Source organism: Corvus hawaiiensis, chromosome 2 (assembly GCF_020740725.1).
Source record: "Corvus hawaiiensis isolate bCorHaw1 chromosome 2, bCorHaw1.pri.cur, whole genome shotgun sequence".
NCBI lineage: Eukaryota > Metazoa > Chordata > Aves > Passeriformes > Corvidae > Corvus > Corvus hawaiiensis.
The window spans coordinates 83606272-83623111 of record NC_063214.1 but is presented as its reverse complement, the minus strand read 5'-3'; the positions used below and the strand labels follow the sequence as shown (position 1 = coordinate 83623111).

General features: G+C 39.9%; 1 protein-coding gene across 1 annotated transcript in view; it reads right to left on the bottom strand.

The window, feature by feature from the left end:
• The window catches only part of PCCA (propionyl-CoA carboxylase subunit alpha), a 273709-nt gene that overhangs the window by 62951 nt on the left and 193918 nt on the right, over window positions 1-16840 (bottom strand). The window contains exon 20 of the mRNA XM_048295883.1: window positions 7002-7100. Coding sequence (XP_048151840.1) covers window positions 7002-7100 — 99 coding nt within the window. The remainder of the gene's footprint in view (window positions 1-7001; window positions 7101-16840) is intronic.

Genomic DNA, 16840 nt, shown 5'->3' with positions numbered 1-16840 from the left:
TAGAGCACTAAGCTGCAGATGGGAAGTTAGCCTGATTTTGTGCACTGCTCTACCCTTAGCCATTATTAGTTTCAGTTCACACTTTATAGCAAATGAAGACCCAGTGAGTTGTTCTTCCTCAAGGCATGTCCACATTTTCCAGGTTCTTACAAGGGCAGCAGTCACCCAAGTAGGGAGAGAGATGATCATGTCCTGCTGTGTGTGAAGCATTTTGACTTGTGAAAGATATCTAAGACTGATGTTAGTGGCACTGTACTGAAGCAGTCTTTCCCATTAAAAGGAATCCTGCCAAAAAGTTGAAATATTGGCATTCCCTGGCACCTGTTGCAAGCTACCTCAGTCCCTTTCCAGGGACTAGATGGAATCTGTTCTTAAACAGTACAAATGTAGATGTTAAATACAGGGTGAGTGGCTTACAGGGCGTCAATCCACACAGATAATTGTGCAGGTGCAGTTTCTAAGAGGCTGAGGCACCATATCACTTTTAAAAGTTCTCTTAATGCCTGGGATTCAATTGCAGTAGATGACTTGGGAATTTCTGTCCTCCCATAAACAGAAAAATAGAAACACAGATCCTTCCCAATATTTCTTTATGTGATATCCAATGTGACTGTTACTTGTTACTTCTTTTTGCAAAGCTTTTTAAATATTAAAACCACTGTAGGTATGCTATTACATATACAGAGAGTGCCTTCTAAGTATGTACATGTGTTCCGTTAATCCTGAGGTAGGCAGGTGTTACAATGAAGTAGATGACAGGCTTTAAAACTAACAAAAAATAAACAAAACAAACAACAAGAAAAACAACAACAAAACCCACAAAAAGCACCCCACAAACAACAACCTAAAGAAAACATCCACAGGAAATACTGTTTATTTGGTGTTAGTAAAGAATTAGTCTAAAGGACATGTACTTCAGCCCAGAATTTACAACGATACAATAATTAGGAGTTTAGTCTTCTCTGTGAACTTCTAAATTTTTGCTGTTACTACATTGAATCACAAAATGACTAGAACTTCTGCAAGCTTTCCCCTTGTTTTGGTATGCCATGATGTGTCTTGCTACTAGAAGGGGGGAATTACGCAGTCAAAATGCTGCCATGTGATTCTAGATCTGATAATGTCTGTGACTGCCCTGAGACAAATCCTTTACAGGATCCTTAGTCCTTTCTCACTCTCATGCCCCTCCTCTTCCTTCCCCTTTGCTCTCTGCATGTGTTACCATGGTCAAGAGAACCATTTCTCATCTTTCAGGGTTTAGATATCATAAAACTAAAATGTCTGTCAGTGACTCAATGCAATGCTTTGGTCTTTGGACACATACAGAGTCCTTCTAGTTATTCATCCTGAATATTGTTTATCTTGAAAATTTATAGCTCCAAGATGAAAAAAACATGGCATAAGATACCAAGACAACTAATATTATTTTATTAACATCTTGAGTAAAACAGGATAAAACAAATCCCATTTCAGAGGGATTGATTGAACATATCAGTTGATCACTCATTTCCTTCCTGAATGAAAAAAGAAAATATATTCATTTTCATGAAAGAATTGGTAAAGGTAATGGTGTGTGCTTTCAGTTCTGCTGCTGTAATTTCATGAGCTTTTATTTCCTTTAATTTTCCCCTTCCCTTCACATATTCTCCATTTGACCAATGGACCAGAAATTTGTACCAGATTTGGCCAGGTTAGCCATAACTGGAACAGGCTGAAAATAAAACAGGGAGTGAGCTACAGGTTAATCAATGTGGGCCATCAGGAATTCAGTGCTGAGGCTCACACAGGCTTTTCTCTACCCAGAAGTACAGCTATGTGGGTATAGGATAACTAAGGTTCTGTCTGTTTGCAGATCGTTCTGAGTCCCTCTCCTGGAGACAACTTAGCAAGAATAATTTTGAAATCTTGGTTAAAGGACAACAGCAGAGTATGTGCAGTAATTGGCAGCACTAAAAAATGGACTGTCAAGCAGTCATGAACACTGCTCACTAAACCTCCCCAAAATAATTTTCAGAGGTTAAGAAAATGAGTGTTCTGAGGTAATGGTACTTTAGATTGAAAACCTATATAATGTATCATATCATTATCACAGATTACATCTGAGATCTCAAAACAGCAAAATGAAAAAAGGTAATTTTTCTTAAAAAAGTAAAAAAATCACACATATTTAAAAAGTCTCTGAAGAGTTGTAGGAAATGAATACTTGGGCATAGGCTTTGTTCTCCTGTCAGACATTTCCCTGGAACAAAGACTTCATAACCTACAGCATTCTCATTTTTTGTTATTATAGACCAAAATAATAATCTAAAGAAACATTGTATCAGAGAAGCACTTACATTTGTCATACCCCAGGATGCAGAATATACTACTCCTGCTGCAATTGTTGATGCAATAAATAAATTAAATGAAAAAGTAAGTGATGCCATCACCAAATTCCCTTTAACACTAAGTAGAGAAAGCTCCTCTGATAAATCTTCATCTATTTCATTCACAAAAACACTTGAAGCTTGAGACTGATGATTTCAGCTTTACAGGATCATGTTCTTGTTTAGCAACTCCATTATTCTCTTAATTACACCTTGCTGTGACTGATAAAGACCTTTTTACTGTAGAGTTTGGGATGCCCAACAGACACAGAACAGTTAGGCTGGAAGGGACCTCTGGAAATCAGGTAGTCATATTCCCTGTTCAAAGCAAGGCTAATGTCAAAGTGATACTGAACTGCTCAGGGCCTTGTCCAGTTGAGTTCTGTCTACATCCTACAGAGCTACAGTTCATCAGAGACTAATTCTCTGAAAGCCAGGAAATAAAAAAGAAGGTATCACCAATGCCATTGTAAAAATGCTTTGCTGAAGGTGCCAAAAGCCACGAAAAGTTTTCCAGTGTCCAGGCAGAATGCTTACACTACCTTTAGAGGCTAGAAGGTTTCATAACAGCAAGATAGCAGAGCTGTGGGCCCGACAGCTTGGCAGTGAAAAGGCTGGGTGCATATGACAGAACTAAGGGGTACAAAAGTATTGGCAAAGATGGTGACAAATAAATCAAACCATTCTATGGTTCTGGCTCAGCATCCTTTTGCTACAGGGAACTATCTGCAAGTAAAAGGTGCTTAAGGATGAGTTGAGTGTTTGATGATGGGATCGATGAAGGTACAGCATTCAACAGCACTAAGCAGTTGTAAAATTTGTCCATGTAGCATTGCCATAGAGCACCCTCAAATCTGAATGGTCAGTGGGGTGGTTTTTGAGAACTTGCCCAAACACAAGTAGTTGTTGGTTTGAGGATCTCCTCCTCCTACATGCATTTTTCCCTGGAGCAACCTGCTCACTCTGCAGATACCTGATCTTCCTGTGCAGTGTCCCAGCAGAAGGAACCTACTTGCAACCTGACTGTAGGAAGGACAGAGCTGCAGTTAGGTTCAAGTCCATCTGCTGGACTTCATGGATTCCTTGATTTATCTTAAGGTCCCCTTAGATTCTAGTTCCCAGAAAGAATAAAAGATGTTCAAACTCTATTGAAAAAGACACCTTATGCCTTCTTTCCTTCCACCTGCTCCCCAGCCCATATGAACTGGGAGACAGAAGAGGTCATAGACAACTTACTTCTACAGGCACAGTGCTCACTGAAAACTACCTTACTTGTATGTCATGAGGACATGACAGAGGAGTAAAAATGCCCTCATTGACCCAAAATATGCCTGTTGTCTTTCTTCCAACTGTCATTACTTTCCAGGACACCATACTGAGGCACCACTTTCCCTTCCAGTTTCCACTGGAGTTTTTATTTTTCTTTTCCACAGCTAAAAATCAACATCCCCTTTTCCACTCAACTCTTCACAGGAATCATTGAAACACTCATTTCTTCATTTATTTTTATTCTAAATATTGTCTAAAAGGTTATATCATATTCAAATCCTGTTTTATATATATAAGTATTTTAAATATACATTTGCAACTAAATAAAACCCAATGCCTTCAAATCTGAGGAAGGTGTATTGTAACTATATTTCTGTAGTTCTTTGATTTTCAGCAAAGTCCAAATTCATAATAGTTAGCTGTAAGTTAAATTCTAAATCATTAACATCTTTGAAACAAGTATAGGAAACCATTTTGGTGAAGTATTTCTGTACAAAAAAATGTAATTTGTTTGGTGAGCAAAATCCTACACTTCAGGATGTGTTAAATTCAGCCTCACCAAATGAGAGGTAGAATCTAGTCAAAAGCAGAGAAACTGCTGAGAAACTGGGGTTAGCTAAAAACAGCCACAAAAAAAATCCCATGATGAAATCTGAGCACTACAAGAAATGCCATGGGGTTTGCCCACACCCCCATCCCTGGAGACTATCTCAGAAATCTCTTCCTCAAACGATCCCAAGTTTTCATCACTTCATCATTTTGTATGACATCCTACGGATTTCACAGTAAGCCAAAGCAGCACAAAGACTTCAGAGCCCTTATGCTGCAGCCACAGGACCTGCAGTATACCCCAGGGTTCTGGTCCCACTCTCATCTGGGGACCTGGCCAGGCACTCCGCAGCTCCCATCTGCCACACGCAGATGGGCTTCCTCACACAGGAAACAAAAGCAGGAGGAGGGGGGCTGCCACACATCCTTGTTGTGCCCTGGTATGCCCTAGACAGACTATGACCAGGGCATATACTTCTCCTCAAGCTCTTAGGTCCCGTACTCTAGAAATTGTCCTAGAAAATATGGGTTTTAAACTCAAAGGCCCTTCATAACTCTGCAGCAGAGTTGGTGCTCTGCTTTGCTCTAATTCTCACTGAGCCTTTAGCAGAGGAGTGAAAATACAGAAGCATGCTTAATTACTTATTTTTAAACATGCAAAAGATATGTAACAATATGAATGTCTAGACTATAATTTACATAAATATATTTCAAACCAAGACATTTTAAAATTATTTATTTCCTGTTTCTATGCTTAAGTGCTTTGCTAGATTGTGGCCAGACCACAGGATCAAGCCAAAGGTGCATAAATGAAACCTTCAAAGAAATAAAATGTTCACAAAGATTGTATTTGGTTGAGCAAATTTAGAAGAATGAAACTAACTATGAAGAAAAATTAGATTGGCTGAAAATTAATAAAGCACAGCTGGAATTACTTGATTCATCCATATTTGTTGCTTAAATGGCTCTAGGGCTAAGTTTTGCAGAAAGAAGATACCTCAAGACTCAGGGGTCAATTGCTTTTGGAGACAAATTGACCTACAGAAATACACTTGTCTAATTTGGTTCTTGCAGTGGAGCAAGTCTACAGAAATATATAACCAAAAAACCAATTTTGATTCCAGTGAGCGAATAGCAGAGGTCAAGTTTAAGGTTCCCACAAATTTACATATATACACTAAAAGATTAATAACTTCTCAAGCTACTGAGTTTCTTTGCTAAAAGCAAAGGCAGATAAAATCTGAGAAGGAAACAACATATGTGCTTATTCCACATTCTGTTGGCTAGATACCATGCAGTCAGCTCATTGCATGTTGCTGTGGCTAGATCTGCAGTATTTCAGAGGGTTTGGTTGTACTCAGGGAGTGCAAGTAACACTATTGCTGGCTCAGCTCCTAGAAGAAAGCTTCCTCAGATCATATGATCATTAATTCTGAAACTAATTTTATGCACCAGTTCAACTATTATTAGCTAAATTGTGTTACTACTATTAGTTATATATCCAGTCATGTAGTAATACAGTTTGCAATGAGGTCTTGTGCATACAGTTATCCATTCTAAATATAATGCTTTTCACCTAGGCAGGTTTTATACATTCATACATTGGTATTTTTTCCTGTTCAAAATTAGGAATGTACTTTATAAAGTGGCACCAAAATGGACCAGTACTAAAATAGTAAAAAAGAAAAACACACCTAAAAATAGAAAATTATTTTAGACATACACACTCCTTGAGGCTAGCATAAACCTCCCAAGAAATCTACAGAACTTAAGTCCAGAATTACAGGCACATAATGAAAATTTCACTCTCAGGCAATACTACCCTTGAAAGAATAATTTATTATTTTCAAGTTGCAGTCTTTTAAATTCAATCAGAACAAAAATAGTATTTCCAGTTGGGTAATCTACCAGGGGTGAAAATGAAAAACTAAACTCACACATTTCATTGTAAATTATGAAAAATCTGACCATTGCATCACTGATAAATATATAGGCAATAGATACTGCTGTATGCAGAAAAATACTTTCAGTCAGTTTTGATTTCTTTTTCACTACTGCCAGGATCAATAGATATTTGTAAATAAATGATTTGTCAATAAATATATAAATCCTGAATGTGGTTACATTTAGAAAAGCATTCTCTTTTTTCATTTCTCTTTTTTATGTTTCAAACACATAAGTGTTCAGAAGGAAAGCATATACAACCACTTCAACCTTTTCAGTCCTCTTTTCTTAGAGCCACATAAGTTTGGGATGTTTTCTATGTTTATCCTCTCAAATCATGGAACTAATCATATTTCTTTAAAGTATATAAAAAAATATGTTACATGGGAGATGCTGTCCTATGACTTTCAAACTGCAAAGGCCCAAAAGTGTAACAATCACACAACTCAAACATGAGGAAGAGACTAATTTTACTGTAGGCCACCACATGGGTTTTTGTTGTTGGTTAGGAGGGAGGTTTTTTTGCTTTGTCTCAGTTGATTAGTTTTTTGGTTGGTTGGGTTTTTTTCAGTAAACCCTTTCTTATTTTTTACATGATTAAGAAACTCTATCTTCTCCCAAGCCACTAAGTAAAGAGAACCTATAAGCTGGGGTAAACTTCTGTCTAAATAAGGAACTTCTCATTAAAAGCAAGATATTCAAAACTCTTGATAAGTAACTTTGAGTGCATCCAGAGCTTTAGTGGAGTGAATTTGTCTCAAAGTAGAAACATTATGCTGTTTATACAACATCACGTAATTTTTATGATGCAGCAAGTTTAGACCCCACATTTCAGTATTATTTGTATGCCCAAAGACACTTTGGGGAGATTACCTGTATAGTCCTCTGAGTGCCATCAATGGTGACAGACAACAAGGGTGAAGCCAGGTTCCACTCGCTGGTCACATTTAGTTTCATCCCATCAACTTCCACCTGTTGTGACACCAAACAAGGCTGTTACTATGAAGACAGACAGAAAACTGATCTCAAGTTCATTACTGCATACAAAGCAGCAACCATTTTAAAACAGATGGCTCCCAAACAACCTGTCATGTTTACTGCTTCTGCCATAAAAGACAGGGTCCAACAACAGAGTCTTCCAGCTATCTCTGGGGAGAGGTGAAGGACCTGTGAACAGCTGCCTCTGAGTAGCAAGGTTTCAAGTGATTTCCAGCAAGTAACAAACAGCCATCCAACTTTTAAACCTATCTGGACATGCTACATTTACTGCAATTAGACAAGTAATGCATATAAATTCCAGTGACACCTTGCAACCCACACAACAGGGCTTGCATATAATATTCTCTCCAAGGACCAAGGAAGAACTTTTCCTATGCTTCTAATGAAGGGCTTTGCATTGTTATCTTAATTAATATGAGGCAGTAATTAATTCTTCGGCGTTTTGCCTCGAAGTCTAGAAAAACTTTGCAAATTCTGACATGTTTTCTTTCAATATACAGTTGATCAGAGGAATACAATTTCTGACTTGAATGCCAATATGCTTATCCAGAAAGTGGGGGGTTTTTTACCATCCCATATTCATTATACAAAAATATTTCTAGGTGAAGAGCAAAAAATTCTGGGTTCTGAAAAAAGTGAGATGATTATGAAAAAATTTATTATATATGGACTAATACAATTAGTGATGAATTTTTATGGCATGTTTTGAACACTCATCATACTATTGAAGGTAGGTAACTACGATTTCAGTTATATAATTTACCATAAACAGAAGAAAAATCATGGTTGGCCAATTTCTTTCCTCTCTCAAAATCTCCAAAATATTTTCTAATCAGTAAATTTCAGACAATAGAGATAATGACACAACTATTGCATACACTCTCAATAAACTAGAAAAAATTTAATGCATTTAGAATAAAAGCTGAGCACACACTTTACAAAATAAAATTTATAAAGCCTACTTTTTTGGGTCTCAGACTTATCATTATTTCATCTTAGAAGAAGAAGAAGCATCTTAAAAGAAATCCATAACAAGTGCAGAGGAGCAGTGTGTAATTTGATAAATTTATTTCAGTTAAGAAGAAAAAGTTCTGGCTTAAAAAACCCTCAAATTTTATAGACTTTAGTTCAGAATACGAAGTTGGCCTTAGTGATACAATCTACGCAATTTCCATGGGCTTTAACTATAAATAAAGTTACATGTAAAGAACAAGAAGAAAAACAAGTCATTTATAATGGTTCACCAATAGGCCAGATTAGCTGGCATGCTTCAGGTACTTTACACTGCTCCAGTGATGCAAACCAGCCAGAAACCTGGCTTCAGTTAAGCCAGACCTGCAGCTGGTTTGTATTTCCAGAGCACTGCAGAGCAGCTGGAACACTCTGGTGAACCCAGCCTGCTCTCAGCAAACACGTATCAGCAAATACTGTTTTTATTGAGACTAGGAGAACCATCTGAAAAAGACTTTCCAAATGGAGAAATGCAAATCCAGTGCTCTATCTCACCCCTCTTTGATTACCAACTGAACTTTGGTAAGGTAATTGTTTAAAAAGTTCTGTCGTTATCACTAAAACCAGAGAAAGACTGTCTGCATGGAGTCTGGGTCTGAAAACATCATTTACCATGTGTGTCCAGGGATAGAGGTGAGATAGCATCAAAGCAGACCAGGCTACTGGTCCCCAAAAGAACCTTCAAGTGTACACTGCACTGCTTGTGGCAGTGTAGGATTTACACACAGCCTCACAGAAAATCTATAGCCGCTATCTACAGTTCTAGCAAAGGGTGTTCCAGGGGCAGGAGGCAAGTCAATACCTCACCAACAAACTCAATTTAATCATTAGCTCTTTTGCCACTGTACAGATGAGCAAAGGAGAAGTAAACCAAGTGTCTCACAGCTGTAAATGACCTGTCCAAAATCCCTCACAAGGGTCTATACGAGTCTCGCCATTATTGATTCCAGATTACGTTAGTATCAAAACATTTCTAGTGGAAACCACCCTGAAAGGAGAGACGGCAAGCAGGTGCTAAGTCTAAACAAACTGTGGCACTCTAGGCTGCTTATGTGCAATAGAGAAACCAGCAGACAATATATTGCCACTATTACGGTTTCCCTATTCAAGAAAGAATAGAGGGTCAGGGGAAGGGTTATATGAACTAATGCATATCCCATAAACTGCAGCAGTCTTCTCACAGAATGGAGCTACAGGGTCTTAGCTGCCTTCACCTGCAGCTCACCATGGTATGTGCAACTGGGGAAGATCATAGAAATCACAGAATATTCTCAGTTAAAGTGATCCACAAGGATCATCACGTCCAACTCTTACAGTTAATGGCCTATATGGGGATTGACCGCACCACCTTTGCGTTATTAGCACTGCATGTAACCAACTGAGGATGCAAAGCCAAGAGAATCCCAAGGAAATTTAGCTATCTATACTCCAATAGGTAGGATGACAAAGACAGGAGGTCAAGATATCAGAGAAAATTAACAAGGACTGAGGGTAAGATATTTACCATGTAGTGACTATGTTACTCTTACTACAAATGAGGGAAAAGGCAGGGTGAAGGGGAAGATGGGACATGGTGTACCAAAAACCAGATGGGGATTGAAATCAAACCAATACTTTACCTAACAGAGCAAACCTTCTTTCTGCAGCTCAACAGCCAACAGTCTAGCAAGACCAGCGGGGCGAAATAGGGGAAGAGAGAAGACAGCAAAAGTACTCGTCAGAAGTTTGCATTTGCCTTCATTCCTCCTCTAGCAATGGATGTCATAGTTGAACCTAATACCGCAATAAAACCAGGACCTTTTTGCTTTAGGCTTGGGGGATTGGGGGTGGGGGTTTAGGGTATGAAGGCAGACATGGGGATTAACTAATGACATTACACTGACTACTTTGCATCTTACTTTGCTTCTGTGCTCCTAAAACAGCCGAGAACAAATCACCATTCAATGGATGCTAACACTTCAACTGTAGGGAGAAGATCCCAGTGAATTCACTCCTGCAGTGGGTCACACTGTGCTTTACACCACAGCTATATAGTCTAGCTTTATCCTTAACTACTCAGTTCCAAGCATACACATATGTGTATGTGCATCTACAGTAGCTATGTTTGCATTGCTGCACTACATCCACTGGCATAGTGGTGGTGAAATATTCCTTTTTTAAAAGGTTTGTTTGTCCCTAGGTAAGGACATAAAAGATAAAAGCAGCCACAGTCCTTTAAAATTATTTCCAATACAAAAGCTACCGTAAATGAGGTCTCAGAAAGAAGAGTGACAAGTCCAAGACACAATGGAAGAAAAAGGTCAACAGCTTACCCCATTGTCACAACTTTGCAGACTTACGCTGGCATGCACCTGAACTACACAAGTAGCAGCCCCTTCACCTCTTGTGGAGTGAGTTCCTGATGTTCAGCATGATAGATACCAGCTAACCAATAGTGCAAAGAGCTGCAAAGCATAATCTGCATTCAGTTTCCTTTAGAGAACATAATTTGGCATTCTATGTGCATGTCAGGCAATTAAAGAAGGCAGCACAAGCCTGAGTGTTATAGCCCTGTTAATTTACTAATGCAGAGTCTCGCGTACATCTGGCACATGTCACTTTTTTTCTCCTGGAAATGAAGGTGGTTTTCCAGGAGACTGGAGGGCAGCTGAAGCATTTGTTTCCTGCCTGATGCTTCAAAACATTATGCCTGAAGTTCCTCATGCCAGCCTTGAGTCTGACTAACTTAAGTCTGTTGATTTAATCCCATGGTTTCAATTCTGCCTCTCAGCATGGTGTTCAACTCAAGAGTCCTGGCCCTAACTACTTGGCTATGCCACCCTTAGCCATATTACTTACAGCCCTAAATTCTACCTCTTGCTACAGCAGAAGTGATGGCATTCCCGAATCAATCATTATCTACAAAATAAAATGTCACCCTCTGCAGACCTGCCCTGCTGAAGGTCTTTCTCTGATCAAGACCGCTGCCCATGAAGATGTACTTTTCAGGAAAACAGACATTACTCTTCACAGGAAACATATCAGTATTCACTGTCATAGCCTCCAATCCCTTCAACTGCCATTAATCTAAGGCACATCCAGTGGGTAGCAAGGGCTCTACAACGTGAAACCTTAAATCATTCCTGCAAGGAAGGAACAATAGCAGCAAGCATCATTGTTGCAAATGCGAGGTAGCTTATATGTTTGAGGACTTTGTTCAAGCCTACGTAAAGCAAAGCTGTCCTCTTCTGTAGAAAGAGTAACAGTCCCAAGCAGAAGACTCATCACCTCCATCACTGCGAACTGCACCATGCCAAACAGCAATGAGATTCTTTACATTTTTATGAATGAGGTAAAGGATAGGTATTGCTTCTTGTGCAGAAGAGGAGGTGGCCAGAGGACTTGTAGTACAGTGTGGCAATAGAAGTCCAGCTGTAGGCAGCATTATTCAGCAGCAGTCTGCAGTGATCTCAGACTAAGCCAAATTGAGTTGGATAAAGCGGCTTTTGGTTCCCAGTTTTCACAAAATGCATTAAATTCTCATCTAATCTACTGTCCAGCCAACGAAGAAGCACATGAGAATGGAAAAGGCAAGTGAAAACTGTCCTGTTTCAAAGCTATCATCCCTTACCTTTTGCAGTCCCATGCAACCTCAAGAACGTGAGGAAAGTCTTTATGAGGCTGATGAGCCCAAGACTTTCTTCAGAAGCATGATGCACGAAACCCCAGGCATTTTGTAAAATATTTTGCTAGTTTTTAATGTAAAAAAGTTTTTCCCAGCCAGCAGAAGAGTTCAAACACTATCTTGCATCTCTCTATACATTCCCATAGCCAATAACCACAACACACTTCCTTTATCATGAAAATTACTGGCTACCTGGAGCCTGTAAGAACTTGTGGTAATTTGCAGAGTTGTCTTGGAAATTATTAGGTCTTCTTATACAACGTGTTCTAACTTCCCCACATTGTCTTTAAGAACCTTGAACAAAAACAGAGTCATATCTGCCACATTAGGAAACAGCAGCAACTAAATAGTACTTCACATGTTGTCATTCATAAATGCAAATGAATTATGCATAAATGCAAAGAAACCCAGTAAGATTTCCCATGTGGGCAGTTCTTCTTAGTTAAGCTCCCTCTTGTATATGCTTTTTCTGCTGTTCTTTGGACTGTATTTGCTAGTGACCCGGGGTCTGATAACACTCAAAGTGTTTGACATTTTCCAGGACCATGTCCTGGAAGAGGTGACAGTGTACTCTTGTCAAGTTTACAGATGGCACAAAACTGGGTTAAACACTCAAGAGCAGGGCTGCCATCCAGGGGGGCCTAGACAGGCAAGAGGGAGGGGCTAATGAAAACTTTGTGAGATTCAAGACTTATTTTTAAGTCCAACATGTGAGAAGGATGAACCCATCGCAAAGATACATTACAACCTGACTGGCTAGGGAGCAGCTCTGTGGAGAAGCACTTGGAGATGTGGGCAGACACGTCAGGAGGACGTGATTGAGCCAGCAGGATGCTCTGGCGCCAAAAGCTGCTATCAGTGCCCTGTGCTCTGTTAACAGAGGTGTAGACTGCAGATAGAGGGAGGTCATTAGATCCTTCTACTCAAAACTCAGACTACATCAAATACTGCGTCTACAAGACAGACATTCAGTTTGCTCGGTTTTACAAAGTTCCCATTAACCCATTCCTCTTGCCTGTCGAGGTCCCACTGGGTGGCAGCATTGCCCTTGACTGCATTGAGCACTTTCTCCAATTCTGTCTCCTGTAAATCTTATGACTGTGCACTCCTACTGCTGCCTCCAGGTATTGAAATGGTTGTTGAACACAACTGGTCACAATATAGACCCTTGTAGTCCCTTGATGACCTCTGAGTAGAGTACAACCCATTAACCATGGCCCACTGAGTCTGACCACTCAACTGGCTTTTTATTTTGTTGGGTGAGATCATGCCAAAAGACTTGCTAAAGTCAAGGTAAATTACATTCACTGCTCTCCCCTAGACCACAAATCCTGTCAATTTATCATAGAAGTCTGTGAGGTTGATGCCACTTCAGGTGGGATCTCACCAGAGCACAGAGACAGCATCACCTCCCTCGACCTTGCTGGCCATGCTGCTTTTGATGCAGCCCATGATACTATTGGCTCCCATGAAGCCTCTCATCCAGCAGCACCCCCAAATCCTTCTCAGTATGCCTGCTTTCAATCCATTTATCCCCCAGCCTGTACTGATACCTGGAAGTTGACCCAACCCAAGTGCAGCACCTTGCAAAAATAAAGAATACACTGACATCTACTAGCCTGGTGTCCAAGATCATACAGGCTTTTGCGGGGAAATCCATATTGAGAGCACTTTCAAGATGACTGGTCTCAACTCAGGGAAAGAGAACCTAACAATTCAGAGTCCCTTGGGAAACCACCATTATTAACAAAGGGTCCAGAAAGGCTGGACATACTTTTAAGATGGAAATCTTAAAGACATGGGAGCAAGCCATCCCTATGTGCCAAAAGACAAGCTGGCTGAACAGGGAGCTTTTTGCTAGAACTCGGGAAAAAAACAAGAGTGTATGACCTTTGGAAGAAGGGGCAGCAAACTCAGGAAGAGTACAAGAATCATGTAGAGAGAAAATTAGGAAGGCAAAAGCTCAGCTAGAACTCAATCTGGACACTGCTGGGAAATATAATAAAAAGTGTTTTTATAAATACATTAACAACAAAAAAGGAGGGCCAAGGAAAACCTCCATCCTTTATTGGAAGCTGAGGGGAACATTGTAACCAAGGCTGAGGAAAAGGCTGAGGTACTTAATAGCTTCTTTGCCTCAGCCTTTAACAGAAGGACTGGTTTTCCTCAGGACAGCCAGCCCTTGAGGTGGCAGTCAGGGGCAGGGAGCAGAACAGAGCCTCTGCAATCCAGGAGAAAGCAGTTGGTGACCTGCTGTGCCAGAGACACTCCCAGCTCCATGGGGCTAATGGGATCCATCTGAGGGTACTGAGGGAGCTGGTGGAAGAGCTCACCAAGCCACTGTCAATCATTTGTCATCAGTCCTGCTTAACTGAGGTGGTCCCAGATGACTGGAGGTTGGCCAATGTGACACTCATCTACAGGAAGGGTCAGAAGGAGGATTTGGGCAACTACAGAGCTGTCAACCTGACCTTGGTGCTGGGGAAGGTTATGGAACAGATTGTCTTGAGTGCAATCACACAGCATAGACAGGACAACTGGGGGTCAGGCCAGGTTTAGGAAAGGCAGGTCCTGCTTGACCAACCTGATCTCCTTTTATGGCCCAGTGATCCACCTAGTGGATGAAGGAAAGGCCATGGATATCGTCTACCTGGACTTTAGTAAAGCCTTTGGCACTGTCTCCCACCGCATTCTCCTGGAAAGTCAGGCTTTGTGCTATGGTTTAGCTGACAAGGTGTGTTCGAATAAAGGCTGGACTCAATGACCCTGGAGATACTTTTCAACCTTAATGAGTCTATGATTTTATAGAATTTTTCTTCCCTCTTAAAATACCCGATGATGAAAATTTGGTAGATGGATGCTTCCTTTAGCACACTAAAATGTCTTAGAAGTTTTGCTTATCACAAATACCAACAGTCTAAAAACCTGCAAGATTAGTTGCCAAAAAAAGTGCATGAAAGAGCATATAGGACAGAGAGACCCTGTGGCCAACAGTGTGGTATATCGACAAATGCATAAAAATGTCACAAAAAGAAGTTCCTTTAAGCCCAAAACTGTAAAAATTGAATTCACTGATGCTTATATGACAGCAATTTCTTTGATTCAAATTAACCAGCTGTTTTATCTTGTATTTTCAGTTATTGACAATATATTCACATCAGATTAGCAGATTGACCTTTTTTCTTTTCTTCAAGTCTCTGTAAGGTTAGCCTTTTGGACTTTTGAAGTGGTTGGCCAGATGCTTTCAAAAGGAAGTTAAAGTATGTGAGTTTCAATCTCATTAAAAAGGCCTTTTTTTAAAACAAACTTTCCTTTTGTTCATATCAGCACTTACTTTTTTAAAAGACCCCAAGAGAGAGTTCCAGTCTATAGATCACTTATCCTGAAGAAAGCTCTGTTAACTATTTATAGATCATGTCCTTTTGTACCGAACTAGATCAAGCAATTTATTCAGTGCATGACTGCAGGAGAGAAATTCATTTGCTCTAAGTGTCATCAAGGCAGCCTTTTACCTGCTATGAACAAGACCAGATGATCTGAATTGCTGGGCTTTTACTTCAAATGCACATTTTGACATTGTGTGGGGTGCCATCATAACTTTCAAGTTTTCAAAGTATTAAGCACATTCACAGAATGGGCAGTCCTCAATCACAAGAGCAGCAAATAGCACATAACCACTAGAATAAATCAAACACATGTGCACACATTGAAATTATCTCTCTTTTCTTTAAAGTAGCACTTATAGATGCAAATTACCATTAGCTGCTTTGGTAGAGCTCACTTTAGAAATGGGAGCATGCCAGCATAGAGACCAAGGAAAAGAGCACACAACAGGCATCAGCTCCTCAGCTTAACAACAACAGAATCAAAACAAAAGGAGAGGGAGAAGTGATGGCCTTCATCACCTCTAATCAGCAAGGGCTTTCTTCAAGCATTCACCAGGGAAGTGATCCTCTCTGCAAAACCTAGTAGAGAGGCTGTATACAACAAAAACACTTCACTGCAGCAAATGCTTTGTTTTACTCCTTCAGTTTTCCTTGCAGAGTGATTATTACAATGACATCTTGTACTTGTAACCTGCCTGAGCCCACTAAGGCTACAAAAAGGGGTGGGGGTGCAGAAGTTAAAACTACATCAAGAAAATAAAACAGCGATTAAAAATAATTGACATCTGCTGGCAACAGCTTCAGACACAAAAAGTACAGCTGGTACGGGGAATATGGGTGTCTATTGTTATAGGATCCGTGTGGAAAAGAAGAAAGAACATGACTTGCTTTCCTTTTCCCTTTGCTCTACAGAGACAAAAGCCCTGGCTCTGCCCAGCTAAGTACACTCCAGCCTGGCTACAGATATTGTTCCTAGATGGCCAGAAAATGGTGCAGGTGGTTCAAACAGTACTACTATCATGTTCATACAGGGCACTTTGAAAGTTGCATTGCACTCAGCTTTCCTTGTTTGATAGGATAATGTGTTAGGGAGAGTCTTGTTTTCTATCTGGAAAAGGGGTTTAGCATAGGGACCAATGACACGATCTGGGTGACTAGGAGCATTATGCTGGGAGCTAAAAACACATCGATAAATAGATAGGTAGATAAGGTAGACACCGCTGGTTTAGTAGCTATTGAGTCATGATTCATGTCTATATACTGAAATCACTAAGGAAGCCTGATTCCAAAATGACTTTGAGCTGCCGAGTTTCCATTCTTTCACTTCAGAGGCACACAGAGATCCCAAGCCCTATCTCACTTGACAGTATAAATTCTCAAAGGGTAGAATGACATTATCATACCAAAGTGCCACTACAAAACACAACAGACTAAAACTCATACTACCCTTTTAGAAAATCCACATTTTGGAACACATTTCTTTCTTTTTAAGCATTCACCTAATACATATATTCATTTAGTGAATATTCATTTGATTCAGTGAAAGCTATGTAATAAGGATACACAAGCTAAGACAGATTTTACTTTTTTTTTAAATAAGACTGTATCACCAGAAGCTGGATCTCAAGCTTAGAGTCAAGAATTAATGAATT